Source organism: Pipra filicauda, unplaced genomic scaffold (genome assembly GCF_003945595.2).
Source record: "Pipra filicauda isolate LSUMZ 115617 unplaced genomic scaffold, ASM394559v2 scaffold109_size3271384_pilon, whole genome shotgun sequence".
Classification (NCBI taxonomy): Eukaryota; Metazoa; Chordata; class Aves; order Passeriformes; family Pipridae; genus Pipra; species Pipra filicauda.
This window is the reverse complement of record NW_024103540.1, coordinates 2288840-2305129: the sequence shown is the minus strand read 5'-3', so window position 1 is coordinate 2305129 and position 16290 is coordinate 2288840. Positions and strand designations below refer to the sequence as shown.

At 38.2% G+C, this 16290-nt stretch overlaps 1 protein-coding gene across 1 annotated transcript in view; it reads left to right on the top strand.

Annotated features, from left to right (window-relative positions):
- Positions 1 to 16290, top strand: part of MRPS5 (mitochondrial ribosomal protein S5) — a 43342-nt gene that overhangs the window by 14828 nt on the left and 12224 nt on the right. The window contains exons 5-6 of the mRNA XM_027717511.2: positions 3986 to 4020; positions 14185 to 14275. Coding sequence (XP_027573312.1) covers positions 3986 to 4020; positions 14185 to 14275 — 126 coding nt within the window. The remainder of the gene's footprint in view (positions 1 to 3985; positions 4021 to 14184; positions 14276 to 16290) is intronic.

The following is a 16290-nucleotide window of genomic DNA, read 5'->3' as shown; positions in this document are numbered from 1 at the left end:
TTGCAGTCACCTGTGCTCCGCAGTCTGCCTGGTGCTTTGTTAACTAATTTCTTTCTGCCTGTGAATGTTTTCTGTTTACGTTCTACTGGGCGCTAATTAAAAACCCTGACGTGCTTTGAACCGAGTCATGGGGTGGTTAGAGCATTGTCTTTCCAGTGTGATCTCGTGCCTTTGTGCATGTGGATTGAAGTCACCGTGGCATTTTTGTAGCTTTCTGCTTTAAAAATTCTCACCGTTGTTTCTCTCTGCTGCTTCTCTGTTCCATTCCTTTATACATGAGTCCGTGGTGTCTGTTGCTATAGAGTCTAAGATACACTGTTTCCCTCAGATTTACCTTGGGAATTAAGGAGGTCTTGCCCACCAATCTCTTTGAATATTTTCTGCTTGTCTTCAATTTTAAGAGCAATTCGTTCCATTTTAATATCAACATAATACTGCAGTATACAACTGAAAGATTTCCTGTATTACTTCCCTGCATTTCATTCTGTTACCTTGAAAGCAGATATTCCATGGAAGACAGTGATGTGACAATGGACTTGGCGGGCTGTCACCGAACCTTTCAATGTAAAAATAGAAAATCTGAGAAATTAATTAATTGTTCCAAATTCCCCATAAGTCAGTGGTGGAATATATAGCAAGTCAAGAAAATGTCACGGTTCTAGTTCCATACTGCGAACACAAGACTGTGTATAGTTTATTCCACTAAAAGAAGTGACAGCTGTTGCAAACAATGTTTATGCATTTATGAATTTTGCCTTCTGGTGTTTTCCTTGATTTTGCTTTTGGATGATACTATTGATGTAGATTACTTGCATTAAAGTTGGCTGCGTGGAGGCTGTTCTAGTCAGGTCAAGTTCTGCCAAAAAGAGGAAAAGGGTACTGCAATCAAAATAGGAAAATGAAATTGTCAGCTTGTATTATAAATGTGCATGAGAAAAAGCAGTTCCTGATTAGTATATACCAATTCCCTTTCAATCTGTTAAAAATATTGGGGATTTTCAGGTCCCCATAGTTATTTCAGCATCTTTTTATTCAGAGAATTAATGATTTTGCAGAGAAATTGGAACACTGGCTGTATGCAAAGCACAGTCAACGTGACAGGAGGAACAGACCTGAAACTGCCAAACCCAGTGAATCCTTTTGACCTGAGGCAATGGCATGACTGGATTCCTGCTGTCTAAGCAAGAATGTGTTCTGATTGAGATTCTGCAGTTCAGCTCTTCCTAGTATTCTGGTATTAGATTCTCTAGTAACAGATGGAGCTTAAGCATACGATACAGCTTTCCCCTAGCAGCATTTGTATTTTATAGTGAAAACAGGTGCAAGAGGTTTGTTGAAACCTCAATGTTGTTAGCCTTCAACATCTGACAAATTTGGTTGAAAATGACCGGTGTGTTATAGAAAAACATTGGGAGACATATTCTGATTGTATATGCTAAATTCTTTCAGGGGATTCTTCTTCCACTACACTTTTACTTATTGTGCTAGCTAGGAGTAGGGAAAGAACAGTGTTTTTCACTTAGAAATAAAACTGTATTTCTCACAAGTTTACAGTGTTTTTTTGCAACTGAAGAGGCTTCAGAGAGGGAGCAGAGTGCCTGTTGGCTTTCATATCCTCTGCTGTGAGCTAAAAGTCTACTTGGTGTAGACTAACAGATCTCTAAAATGGTGCCAAGATGATCATGTTTATAATCATCTTGGAGGTTATGTGTAAATGATAAAGCAGTGTTTGGTAAAGGACTGAGTTCCCAGTTCTACACTCTTACACAGTTTTTAGGTTTTCTTCAGAATCTCACTGTAACTACACCAAATAAAAGAAGTATTAACTGCTTTAATTAGCGCTGGTCTTCTATGTTATACTGAAATGCTCTTGTTAATGAGATAAGTTGGAAAAGCAGGAGTTTGTAAGGATCTCTTATCTATTCTGCTTCTTACACCAAGATGTTGCAATTTACTCCACTGTCCATTGGTTTCAAAGTCAATACATTTCCACAACCAAACTGATAATAGGATTCTTGTGGAAAATGTATACATAAATTTTAAGTATGTTCTCAATTGTTTAAAAGGAAAAAATATAATTGCAATTTATATTTAGATGTGGTAATCAGGTTTTGAAACAGAAACTCAGAGAAAACAGCATCTTTTTGGCAGTGTCCATTTGATGCATTCTTGCCTGCTTCTGTAAAATGGGTATTGAGAAATGCTGGTGGGACTGCTGAAAGCCAAGCCTAACTTGCTGACTTTTCTTGCACTGTGTGAAGACCTGTGAATAAGGTCTGACTGGGCTGCATTATGCCTGATTTTGTGCTCTCTCATTTGACTTGTCTAGAGGTAGTACATGTAGATGCCCATGTCACACCCGATGCTCTTCGCTTGCTCTTTGCTTCCCTACAATGTTGTAAGACATTTCAAAAACGTTTTACTTCTTTGAAGTCCCTTACAATGGCAGAGCAGAAACTCACTCTCTGTGTAGTGAACAGGGTATGTTCACCACTTAGAGCTGAATATTTAACATTCACCTGAACGTGCTCAGTGTTTCATTACCACTGTGGTGAAAAGATTTGAACATAAAACATAGAAGTGATCATTTTTTTTTTACAATGCAAAACACTTTAATTGCTAATAGACAAAATAAATTATGCAATAATTGTCTTTGGTGGCAAAGGTTTTTTTCAGGCAGATTTGAAAGAGAATTAAAAACAAAGTCTGGCTAGGTTATGCTTGGTTATTTGAAGTGGTTATGTATTGTTTGATTTTATCCTTTTCTTCCTTTTCCTGGAATTTCACAAAAGCGTGTATCAAGAAGTACTTGCAATTTCATAAAATCATAGAATCAAGGAATAGGTTGTGTTGGAAAGGACTTTTTAAAGGTCATCTAGTCCAAACCCCAGATTTCTTTGAATCGAAGGGATTGATTGTCTAATACAAGCTTCAGAATATCCAGAAGAATACTGGGTAATACTTTGGTCATGATGGAAGTGACCCATTTGGTGATTTTAACGATTTACAGCCTTTGCTCAGTATGTATGAAATTTGGGGGTAATTTGCAGTTTTAGAGCAATATTTAGAGAAGAAGGCAAGTTTACTGCCAGCTAGTGAAAACTCAAAACATTCTCTTTTTATAACACACTGTGGATAGATATTTTTCATAGTGTTGCTGCGATTGGAAAGAATTAGGAAGAATATCAGATACAATTTAACAGAAATGCTTCAATGTAAGTGGGGGGTTAAAGTGATTTCCAAAAGAAAGTTTCAGATTGAATGTGGAGAGGATGTATAGTTTAGCTTGTAATCAAAGTATTCAACATATTCTAAGGAAAGCTTTGCTTTCTATGTGATGTCCAAGCAAAGCAGTTAAATTTGTATGTCTTGCTTCACATTAAAAAAAATGTATTTTTCTTTCTCTCTGCTACTCTGGTTATTTAAGTTCTGCAGTCTTGGGAGACTGTTCCATCTTACTTCCCTGCTTGTATGGTACTTTAAAAGCTGAAATATTGACTGCAATTGGAGGTTGGGGTCCCCAGTAGAGCACAACTAACATATTTAATGATGGTAATCTCTTCATTCTAACAGGAGCTGTATTGTAATTGTAGCAAGTAGTATTACAGTTTCTGAGAGGTTATCTTAACAGGATTTATTATTTTTTAGAGCTAGTTACCTTCACATAACCTGATTTTACTGAAGAAATGGAAAAAATATGCTTTATAAATAAGAGGTGTATGCTGTTTTTTCACAGAATTTGCTCTAAAAGACTGAACAGAGTCAAGTAAAAAAACCTTTTTAGAAGGAAGCAACTAATAAAGCTCACTTTAGATATGCTTGTTCAAATTATTTTTATCTTACCTTTTCTACTTACTGGTGAGATTGCTTTATAAATTACAGTTACATAAAAGTTGTGCCTTTTTTACATTATACCAGCTTCAGGGAGATGTGCTCACAAGGAGGTAACACAAGGAAATGTGACACCCTGTTTTTCTCCCAACAGAAACTTTTGAAGATTTTGAAGCAAGAGTCATTGAGGTAAGCATTGCAGATCTTTTCAAGGACTTTAAAGAATTATCAATATTTTATATTGACCTTGCAATTATTTAACAATTCTTTGTTAAGTCAATGTTATAGCAGTAGGATTTAGTCTGGTATCCTGTTTCAGCTGCATTACATACTCTTGTCATTCTGTCCACTGGGGCCTTGTTTTCTCTGTTGAGCAATTAATAGCTTATTCAGAGGTAATTTTGTGTAACTCTAAAATGGCAAATGCCTGCAGATAAAGTTTTCACATTAAAATTATTTGCATACAGCTACAATAGGGAAACTAGTAAAGTGATAGGGTTATTTTTCAGACAAAACTACAATTAGGAAGTTGTATAACTCTGCTAGTAAAATAAATGAATTCCTAAGGCCTTTTTGTCAAGGATCAGTTAGTCTAACTCCCGGCTTTTCACAGGACAAGGTAAAACTAAACCATATCACTAAGAGCATCGTCCAGATGCTCCTTGAGCTCTGGCAGGCTTGGTGCCATGACCACTTCTGTGGGAAGCCTGTTCCAGTGACTGAATACACTCTCAACGAAGAACCTTTTCCTAACATATCACTGGCAAACTTATTTAATGTACATTTAATGATCCTGCATCCAAATAATTTATAAAAACATTAAAGAGTGCTGGCCCTAAAATTGAGCCTGCTAGTGACTGATTGACAGCCTGATGTAACCCCATTTACTGTAACCTTCTGTTGTTTACTTACCTACAGGTGAAATTGCCTATTAGATTTATGTTCCTTTAAGGATTATTATCAAAACCTTCATTTGTAATTAATATTTACCTACTTTATTATTGAAAAACTAGACTAGTCTAGCTGCTGCTTTGTAAAGGAGGCTTCTGTCCTTTCTAACCATGATCTGAGAGCAAAGGTATCAACATGAATCAGTACCCATTCTGTGACAGATTAGGTCTCTTTGCTTAATATGAATGTTGACACCCTTTTATCACTAGAAAATAAAGTGACTGTCCACTGAGTTGTTGTGCAGTTTTAAGTGAGTAGAGGTGACTATTTATCACTTTACTACAGCTATACTACCAAACAGTTCTGCAAAACATTGCCTGTATTATTAACTGTTAACTGTTACACATGTCCAGATGAGGTACTTGTTTTAAAACATCTTTGTTTGAGTTTCTTTTAGTTTCACTCACAGCTGAGATAACCGTCTTGTGTTCCACCACCAAGTTCACTAGTCATGTCCTTTTTGGAAGGGATCACATTCTATCTGTCCACTACCATGCACTGTCATATACTGTTTGAACAGCAGATTTTCCTTCAATCCTTTTTAAATCATTTATGTGACAAAGCTAAGAAGAAATAACATGTTCCTAATTATTGAATGCATTTATTCTGTGTCAAGAGTTTGCATTGTGGAAATATTAAAATCTCATATTCAGATTTTAATATCTTTGAAACAACTTTCTTATTCACTGCACACCTCTAAGCAAACACTGATTTTTCTCTCCAGAACTTATGTCTGATTGCATTTTTCTTGGAACGTGGTCAAACAACTCCCTATTTGAGACAGGAAAAAGTGAACCTGTCTCTTGACAACAAAATTAGAGCTGCTGCCTAAAGATCTGTGAAATCGAGTGTTTACTTGGTTTGGAGAGAAAGCAAAAGGTTGCCATTTAAATGGAATTGTTGTCAAAGAGGGAGTGAGATGTCCCAGACCAGAACAGGACCAAATGTATAGAGCAGAGTCCTTTTATCTGCCAGTTTTTCAGGGTTCATTGCAACACAGGGCTGTACAGGTTTAGGAGCAGGATGCAAGATTTGCAAGATACAGATCAGTATATAGTTTCCATCACTGTCTCTTTTGAAAAAAAACCCAGATACTCCACGTTAGGGAAATAAATAGTGTCCTTTAACAATAATACTCTTACATGTTGCCTTATTTAGAGGCTTAGGACAAAGGGTGGAACCAGGAGTTGTGAATATCAGCTGTGAACCAAATCTCTCATGCTTTTTGGTTTTAGATCTCTGTTCCTTTTCATTGTTCATGCCATCTGTCTTTGGAATGATGCTCAACTGCCTTTTGTTTTTTCATTCCTTGGTGATGTACTTTCCATGAAGAAATGTTTTATCCAGAAATTATTTTTGGCAAGATTTGAGAATATTAATGTTATATTTGATGTGATAATAGGAGTCTATCAATTGTCTTAATTGAAATATATGTGGACAGAGTAGGTAAGATTTTACCAGACTTAAAGTAGCTTTTAAATGGCCTTGAGTAAGTAATAAATAGTGTGTACAGGGTGCAAGAGTAAGAACAAAATTAATATAACTGAGAGCAGCATTCATTTCTTTTAAAGTGTGTGCAAGCATAACCTATTGGAAAGGGAGTTACACTGTCTGTTCAACTGAGAGGGATTATGAGAAACATTTCCTTAAACAAAATAGCCTGATTTACAACAGCTCCTTGTCTGAAAGTTAAAAGAATAATCAGGCAAGTCAGAAGTTGATCTGACTGACAGCTTTACTCCAGAAAAGCATCTGAGGCTTCTCTCCTTTCCTGATAAATGTGCAAATGGGTTTCCTTGTCCTTGATTATCTTTCTGCATTTTGCTGAGATAACCATCAGTTGGGATTCCATCCAGTGGCTTGAGTGTTTTCTGGATTAATCCAAGCAACAGTTTTTGCTTGTTGCACTGGGTTTTAGTATCTTCAGAGATATGGAAAACAGTGATGCTGTATTGTAATCTCAGTTTGGGTAATTAGAAGTCATGAGTTGGATTTTTTTTTTTTTTTTAAATCCTGCAGAAGGGAAAAGTATAAGCTGTTTTACTTGTCTACTGTGAAAAGGATAAAAAGCAATGGGTATAAATAACAAGCAAGGGAAATTTAGATGTAAAGCATGAGATGCAAATGGTAATTTGAATACTGGAACGGATTGGGATGTCTGTCATTGGAGCTTTTTAAAAACAAGTTAGATAATTTGTCAGGAGGGGTGGGGAGACAAAATCTGTAACCTATTAACCACTTATCTAAGTGGGTTTTTGGAGTGGACTGGGCACTGTGGGCTTTGACTTACATAGCAAAGACCTTTTGGATCACATGGCCTTTAGCCATATCTGTGTTGGAAGGCAGTTTGTAGTAAGTGAATTGCATGGGTACTGTACATGAAAGAAGTGATTTTTCTTGCTGAGCCCTGCAGTTGGCACTGCTTTCTGTTAATTGAAAGGGCACATTGAAGAAAAGTGGCTGTTGTTTTGTTACTGTGACATGTCACAACTGGCTGTCAGTTTGGATACTTGAGTTGCCATTCTGTGCTGTCATAATTATGTGCAAACAGCAGAGTAAGTTGCTATGCAATGTTTCCATGTGCTGTAGAAGTCTGTTTCAATGCTTTATTATATTTGAATAATTAAAAAGCTTTTAGAAGCAGGCTGGGGGTCTACTCTTATATGAGATTGCCATAGATTTGAACTGGGGAAGAGGACTGGTTTTGCAGAAAAATAGCAGCAGCAGCAGCAATAACTTCTATATTCAAAGCCAGCAGTGAGCCCAAGTTAATTGAGTCGTATAATTTTCTGATAACAAGTATGAGTTTTGAAATAAATAGACCTTTTTTTAGCATTCTTGTTTTAAATAGATGACAGACATGCTGCTATTTCTGTATGTGTTTTCCATTATCTTTATATTCACAGTAGTACAGGAGATAAAAATAATGTTTGCTGGGAAACTATACTTCACAGCAAGAAATTAAAAGCCATTTTTAAAGGTCTGACTTATGAACAAAGATACAACAGGCCCCTTCTGTTGTGATTATGCTACTGAAAAGCCTGTGCTCCCTTGCTAAAAGAAAGAAATTGCTTATTAAAGTGTTTTCTTATAACGTAGAAATAGAAGGGATATAATTTGATTTTCCCCTGCTTGTAGAATAGGTTATAGACAAGTTCGGATTTTCATGTACACTAGAACTAAAGTTGTCACAGAGAAAAAGCAAGCTTGAGTGAGTGTTAAGGGACAGCAGTAGGTACTGAAGATTGGTTTTGTTTCTGGCTTTCCTATAGACTATTACATTACTTAGTGTACGTGACCTGTCTTACCTGTTTCTTACTTTCCTTGCCAGCCTGGAGGCACGTTTCCTGTTTTGCTCATATATTTCACATAAGAAAAATCTCTTTGAACAGAACTGGTGGTAGTACTTAAGTGGTGTCTAACATAGTGTAACCATGTGGAAATTAAAATTTACAGGTGTAGTTGACATATGCCATTCTTATTTTCACTGGAAAGCTTCATTTCATGTGTCATCCACCCTCAGATGAATTTTTCTTTTATTTTTCTTCAGAATGAACATGGTAACATAGCAAAAAAAGTAGCCTAGATGATATCCTGTGCTATGATAGTAATTGCCTTGTAGTGCAATCAAAATCAGAAAGTGAAACTTAATGATCAGTAAGACCTGAAGGCACAGAACATGAGGTTAGTGGCCCTTTGAATCTTTCATGAAGGGGAGCTTTCTTGGGGAGAAGATGAAGTTATAAATAATGCCCTTTGCAAAAGACAGATCCTGGAGGGGGTTTTGTCCAACACTGAAATTGCCTGCTACCCCTTGTGAAAATTGTGCCTTTTGTCTCCTATTTCCTTCCCAAGAGGGCCCACATTATCTCAAGTCTTTTGCTTGCAGCATATCTATAGAAGCTGTTCCTGTTATCCTTGATATCCCTGACCAGATTTAACTCTAACTTGGCCTTGGCTTCCTTAACTTTTCCTAGCTTCCTGTACAAGTTCCCTGAATTTCTCCCAGGCCACCTGTCCTTGTTTCCACCTGCTGAAACCTTTTTTTTACTCTGAGTTAGCTCAGCAGCTCCTGACATTTTTGCTGAATTTCCTCCTCCTCAGGATGCATTACTCCTGAGCTTGGAGTAGATGATCCTTGAAATTCAGCCAGCATTCTTGAGCCCCTCTGCTCTGCAGGGCTCTGTCCCTGGGGACTCTACCAAGCAGGTCCTTGAAGAGTCTGCCCTCCTGAAGTCCAGGGCAATGAGTTGCTGTGTGCCCTCCTCACTGCCCTGAGGATCTCCAACTCCACCATCTCATGGTCCCGGCATCCAAGGCTGCCTTGGATCACTACATTCCACGCTAGCACCTTCCTGTTGGTGAGCAGAGTGTCCAGCATGGCACCTCTTGTTGGCTCATCTTGGTAGACTTGCTACTTGTGACAAAAAGAATATTCTTAATTGCACAGCCTGAAACCCTTGTTTCTTTTTGTAAGTCGTTGGAAATTGTTTTCTAGCTGTCGTTTTTGCAAAGGGTGCAATAAAAAAGGCTTGTGAAAAAGAAATGCTGCATGAAATTATAGTGTTTCAGATCCGTTGTTTGACATCTTTAACTGAAAAATTAGATGGTATACAGGATAGTGTCTGAGTAACAATTTACTTCTAATGAGATGTTGCCTCAAATGTTCTTTTGGGGGATTTGTAAGCTCTAGATTTTGCTTTTAGAACTACGGGGAAGTTTTCTGTTCTCTGGATGATACTGACAGTGTCTTTAGACTGACAATAAAAATTTCAGACAGTTTTTAAGATAGTGCCTGAAGCAACCTGTCACAGGAAAAAATGAGAGGTTGGAGCTGTGCACTAGAATTTAGTTCTGATACTCTTGGAGTTCTCAAAGATTTTGACCTGCCTTAAAAGTAGAGTTTAGGGATACTACCTTCAACTGGTTCTGTTGATTAAATGGTTAATTATTTTTTTGTCTCTTTTACCTGTCAGCCTGTATGGAAGAAATAACTGTTTGGAACACTCAGAGACTTTCACTTGCCAGCAATACTAGTTCTGCCCACCAGCTTGTGCAATTTCTGATTTTTAGGTATGGTAGGTTAACATTACAACTGGAAAATGTTCTGCCACAGTGGTACAGATCTGCTCTGCCCTTGATGTAGGGGAGAGAAGGCTGACATGATTTGAGTAACTGGTTTCTCAAATCTTTTAGCTGTATCCCTGAGCCTCTCCAGGCTCCCTTGCATGGAAGTGCTTTTCTTTCAGCACTATATCCTGCTCTCATTTTATCTCATCTCACCTTGTACCTTAGAGAAGTATTAGGACCAGAGGTTCTTATGCCATGAGGGGATCAACCTGTGCAGGCACTCTTCTCTGCATAACAGCAGCAAAACCATGGCAGTGTCGAGAATGTGGCCTTAGAGGTAGCAGGTTCTTAAAACTCATGACTAAAATATGATTTCTAGAAAGGAGGGCTTTCCAAGGACAATGAGGTTGGCCAGTTATTCATTCTGCTTTTACAAGAACAAAACCTCCAGGGAAGTGTTGGATTTTTACCCTTTTTCTAACAGAGTGCAACAGCTGAAATCACAATAACATTTAGCAGCTTGTCTTTGGCTGTGACTTATTTCCACATTGTCATTTGTCCTCTTAATAAATATTTGAGGTGGTTTTAGTTTGGTTTTGAAAGGTGATGTTCTTCCCTCATTTCTCAAAAGAAGGCTGAATTTGCAGTATCATCACTGGATAATGGATACAAAGAGACAGTTAATTTGAGGTACGTTTTGTTTAAGGTTGAGCATGTGTTGCATCTTTTTTCAAATTTCAAAAGTTGGCTTTAAATCTAGCTTGAGTGGCAATCTAGTAAATAGGGGTAATTGTGTCTTAGTTTCAGTCACTTTTCCGAGGTCGTGTTGTTTTAAAAGTGGCACATTGTTTATTTTGCATTAATTAATTCCAATGCAGTTTAATGATAGGCTGTAGCAGGATGCTTTATTTCCCAAGACAGAAATGAAGCATTGCTGAGCACGCTCCAGAAGTGCACTACTTCTTTTTATATAAGGAGGCATGGGACTGTGTTGTTCCAGCAGTTGTGACTGCCTGTGTACATTATCAAGCTTGAAAGGCCTTCACAGCACCTCAGGAGAGATGCAATAGCACTGATCATGACGGGTGGCTGAACACATTTTCCTACAGAGCTGCTCAGAAACAGCTGACAAGTGCAGTGTTAGGAAGGCTCCTGGAGAAGCTCACTGCATGTGTCTTTATTGCCACATTCTGGAAAGGGAGAAGAATAATCCATGAAGAGGTTTCTACAAACATCGTGTCCTTTATTTTTGACGGTATGCATGCCAACTCTGTTTTTGTACAAGTGCTTATTCAGATTGGCAATGGAAGATAAAAGTATGTGCAAAGCAAAAATAGTATGCTCTTGATGCTCCTGGAGAGATCACTCTGCCACGCTCCCTTTTCTTTCATCATTATTTTGCATTTTCTGTAAATAGCCTTTTTCCACAGGCACTTTCATCTTATGGGGCTTGGCTTTTTAGCTTGTTCTTGTAAGCAGTAAGATCGAAGAAAGAAAAATAGCTTGGAATAAGCAATTAGCAAAGCTGATATTTCTTCAAAGTGCTCTGTAGAATGTGTGTGCACCTTGAATTAAATAGTATCTTTATTTTAAGGAAAGCAAGGTGGAATTTTTCTGAAGTACCCATTCCTAATCCGTACCTAGTGAAGGCACTGGAATTTTTGGGAGGTTTGTTGGGTCTGGGTGGTTTTTTTGGTTTGGGGGGGGGGGGTTGTGAATTTTAGTAAGAATGTTAAGGCCATGACCAAGTACTTTATAATAGTCCAGTTTCAGATGTATAACACTAAGCCCAGGCTAGCTTACTGAAGAATTAGATAGAGAGAAAAGGAGGGAGCACTGATATGGAAATCATATTGAGGCTTCAAGAAAGTAGAACCTGATGCATTTGACAGGAAGAGGAGAAATAATACCATGAAATAAATCCTGTCTTTTGACTGGTAATTCTGAGAGAGATATTAACACAGTCAAGCAATATCCAGTATGTTATTTTATATGTATCTATTTTTATAAATACTATATATTATATTTTTATAATTTATATGTAGTTCTTATATTACATACTGTATATAAACTATATGTCTATATTTAAATAAACATATAGTTTAATATATAAACAAAACCAAGGAAACTAGAACAGATGGACAAAGGATCTGAGATTGTTGTCCCAAAATCAGGTTCTTTCACCGGGTGTTCAAGAAGCACACAGAGTTGAGCTATTTGATTTATTTATGTCTCTGCTCCAAATTGAGTGCTAGAGGGTAAAGCTGACACACCAAAGGCCAAAAATACAAGCATATTTATACAGTTTGATTATTTACAGTTCTCTATGATGAATCTACATCAGTACTTAGCTAAGCTGCTATTTGCTTAGCTGTCTCTTACCTGAATTTAAAGGTACAGCACATTTTAAATTCACTGCACATGTTCAGAGAATAGAGATCATCACTTGGAGGCAGCTTCAGCTTCAGAGGTGTGGTTTTTCACATTAAAATGATCTGAGTTTACCAGAGGGCAAAATTTGGAAACATTTCTAAACCCCAACAGTCCGAAGCTGGTTTGGGTTGACATGTAACCAGTCTCTTCCCTTCTGTATCATCATTTTAGTTACCTTTTATCACACTCTGCATTCTTTAGGTCAAGTTACTCTACTTTTTCGCCAAACGTGCTCTCGCTCCCACTTGTACATCTGTCTTTTTTCTACGTCAAGGGGATATATTAGAGCATATAAGGTGGGAGACTATAAAGCAGTGACTTGCTTATAGAATCATAGAATATGCTGAATTGGGAGGGACCATCAGGAACACTGAATCTGACTTCTGGCCCTGCACAGGACACCTCAAGAATCACACCGTGTGCCTGAGAGCATTGTCCAGATGCTTCTTAAACTCTGGCAGGTTTTGTGCCATGAGCACTTCCCTGGGGAGCCTCTTCCAGTGCTGAACCACCCTCTGGGGGAAAGACCTTTTCCTGATATCCAATCTAAACCACCCCTGACTCAGCTTCATGCCATTTCCTCAAGTCCTGTCACTTGGTCCTGTCAAGAGTGAAGAACCTGTCCCTCCACTTCCGTTCATGAAGATGTTGAAGACTGCAATGAGGTCTCCCCTCAGTCTCCTCCAGGCTCAACAGACCAAGTGACCTCAGCTACTCCTCACATGGCTTCCCTTCAAGGCCCTTCACTATCCTCATGGCCCTTCTTTGGACACTCTCTAATAGCTTAATGTCTTTTTTATATTGTGGCACCCAAAACTGCACTCAATATTCAAGGTGAGGCTGCCCCAGGTCAGAGCAGAGCAGGACAATCCCCTCCCTTGACCAGCTGGCGATTCTTTGCCTAATGCTCCCCAGGACATGGTTGGCCCTCCTGGCTGCCAGGGCACTGCTGACTCATATTCAACTTGCCAGGTCCCTTCCTGCAGCTACTCTCCAGCATCTCATTCCCCAGTCTGTACACACAACCAGGGTTGCCCCGTTCCAGCTGCAGAATCCAGCACTTGCCCTTGTTAAAGTTCATACGGTTGGTGACTGCCCCACCCTCTGATTTGTCAAGGTCTCTGCAGGACCTCTCTGCCCTCGAGAGAGTCGACAGCTCCTCCCAATTCAGTGTCGTCAGCAAACTTATTTAGTATTATCATCTCACAGGGAGTCTGTAGCAGAGTCAGAAGTCTGCTGTCTCCCCAGTGTAGCTGTGTCCCCCACTCCAAATGAAAGAGCTTTCCTGCATTGCTGCTTGAATTTCTTGCAGAGTTTCTGTAAACATTTTTAGTTGCAGGAATGAAATAATATTTTTTTCTTCCCCTCTCTTAAATATTAAGTCTTCTTTTCAGCAGCTGTCATCTCAGTAATGAGACTGCCTTCTGCAGTCTGCATGTAGATTTCAATCCCAAGTTTTAATTCATGTAAACCAACAACAGACCTTGAGCAATTCCTAAGAGTGCTTCTAAAATATGTTAAAATTTGAGGGGGGCAGTTAGATGTTAGTGTCACTTTCCATTTTTTTCCCCATGTTTTTTTTATCATGCTTGAAATCACACATCAAACTAGCAGCATTAGAGCATTATCTGTTGTGCAGCTAAACACAACAGAGGGGATACTTTAATGAAACTGCACTGAGGTAACTTTGAGTATGGCTTTTTTGGCAACCTTTCTGTATTTAACACTTTGAAGCCAGTGTCCCACTGCACATGACACCCATTCACTAAAGCATATAGATATTTATTACAGACCTCTAATACCTTTTTTTGTAAACTTGACTCTCTTTAAAAAAAAAACCCAAACCCAAAACATTTGGACCATGCAATAACAGGATGCTTTGTGTTGTTTTTTCTTCAGGTGAAAAATGTATTTTGTATGAAGGCAAAGGAAGGCAGAAGAAGATCAATACGTGCCTTAGTGGCTATTGGAAATGGTAAAGGGGCTACAGGTATGTGTGTTTACTGTATGAAAAGATACCAAATCTATCAGTTTGTAATAGCACTTCAGGAGGCATGGTGATTTAAAGGGACTTTTATACTTTAAAAAAATTACCCTTTTTTCTACTGGACGATATTGAAATACCTCTAAGAATTTTGAGTTTCATCTATAAAAGTAAGCTTTATAATCAGATTATCCACTTCGTTTTGTATTAAAACAAAAAAAGAAATAGAATACTTGGGGCCCTTTGAGTCAGGTCTCATGGTAAACTTTAGTGCTCTGCAGCTGACCTATTTGTAGACTTCCTCCATTATGGCTCTTCATAATGGTCTCTTCAACAGGCAATTTGAAATCTAGCCATAGAAATGCTGTCTATGGCATAAAGTAAATAGACAAATGAAAAGAAACATAAAATGAAAAATCTTGTAGTATGAGCTGTAAAAAGAGACCCTTTTCCTTTCCTTTCTCAGCAAAGACTGATGCCAGTCAGAGGCATTCAGTTTAGTTGTGATTTCCTTGTAACAGGACTCTAATTATGTATGGAGCATAGTGATGACCAAGCTGTCTCTAGAAACAATCAAACCCTCTCAGGGCAGCATATAACTTGGATTAACCAGCCCTGGATCCCAACATGAAGGCTCTATGCAGCCACCCTGTACAGCAGTGAGTTTCTTGCATGTTTCCAGTTCTGTTATTGAGGATATAGTGTTTATCTTTCACTCAGTTTTCAAATACCAGGAGTTAGAGATGTTATTATTGTTTTTGCAGGATAATTTTTATTTAAGAAGCACCCTTGAATGTGCTAAGTTTTTCTCCATAAGGAGATAGTTTTCATGCATTCTCTTGTGGATATAAACCAATGTACATTAAAATTCCCTTTAGACATCAAATAGACATAGAGATAAGACAGCTGTGCAGAATTAAATGAAGAATCAGTTAAAAAAAATAACTGTGAAGGAAATAATCCAAATAATTTAAATGATAGAGAATTCCTACCTATGTCAGGAGGCAGGAATATGGCATGTATTGTATTGGTCAGAGTACAGGAAATTGCATTTGTATTGCTGTGTGCCTCTAGTAAAGAAAATCCTGCTTTCAATATGTATGTAGAGCACCCACCTTTTGGATGTAGTCTCCTCTTATTATCAGCTGAATAGATATCTCTGATGATGGGATCTATGTGGGAGCTTTAATAAGACAGCTGTATTTCCAGTCAACCAGAATTTTGTAGAACTTCTTTTATGTGAAAGATTGAAATCCACGTGTTTCTTGAGCTGAATTCTGATTGCAGCTTGGAGTGGAGGAAAATTTATATAGAGAGGAAGGTGTGGTTCTCTAGCAGAAAGATATGTTACCCTGAAAAAATTCCTTCTACCTCTTCTTTGGAAAGCTTTTTCATGAAACATGTTATTGCTGTAATCCATATGTCCTGAATGACTGAATTGAGGTTGTCCAGAGAACACATTTTTGTAATTTTCTAATGTACTGCATGACTTCACAGCATTAATAAACTGCTGTTGTGCTCTGTGTGTGTATTTAAAAGAATAGCAGAGTTTCCTTGTATTTTCTTATGGAGAAGGTAGAGAGTGATGGAGACCTCTGGGTGCGTGGTGTGTGCACAGGGAAAGCTGTCTCAAGAGGCAGCTGATAGCAGACACTACCCTTGACTGCTTCTTCCACAGTTGTCTCCAGGCTAGAGGTCATATCCTTTTTGCTTGTAGCACCACAACAGTCAGGATGGTATTTCTTTCCTAGATCTTTTCGAGCCCATTTCTGCTGTAATGTCTGCATGCATTAGTGAGTTGGTGTTGGCCAATGGGTTCAATCCCGTTGATTATTTTTTTTTTTAAGTTTTTGGATACAGGTAACCTACAGCCCCAGCTGACACAACAGAAACATCAAAGGACCAGAAAAGATAGACTTGCTCATTTGAAGTTAAATGGTTTTAATTCAGTCTACCTTGACATTGTTAGACTCTACAGAGTTTGCAAAAATGGTTGTCACATCCTCTTTTTCATTCTGTAC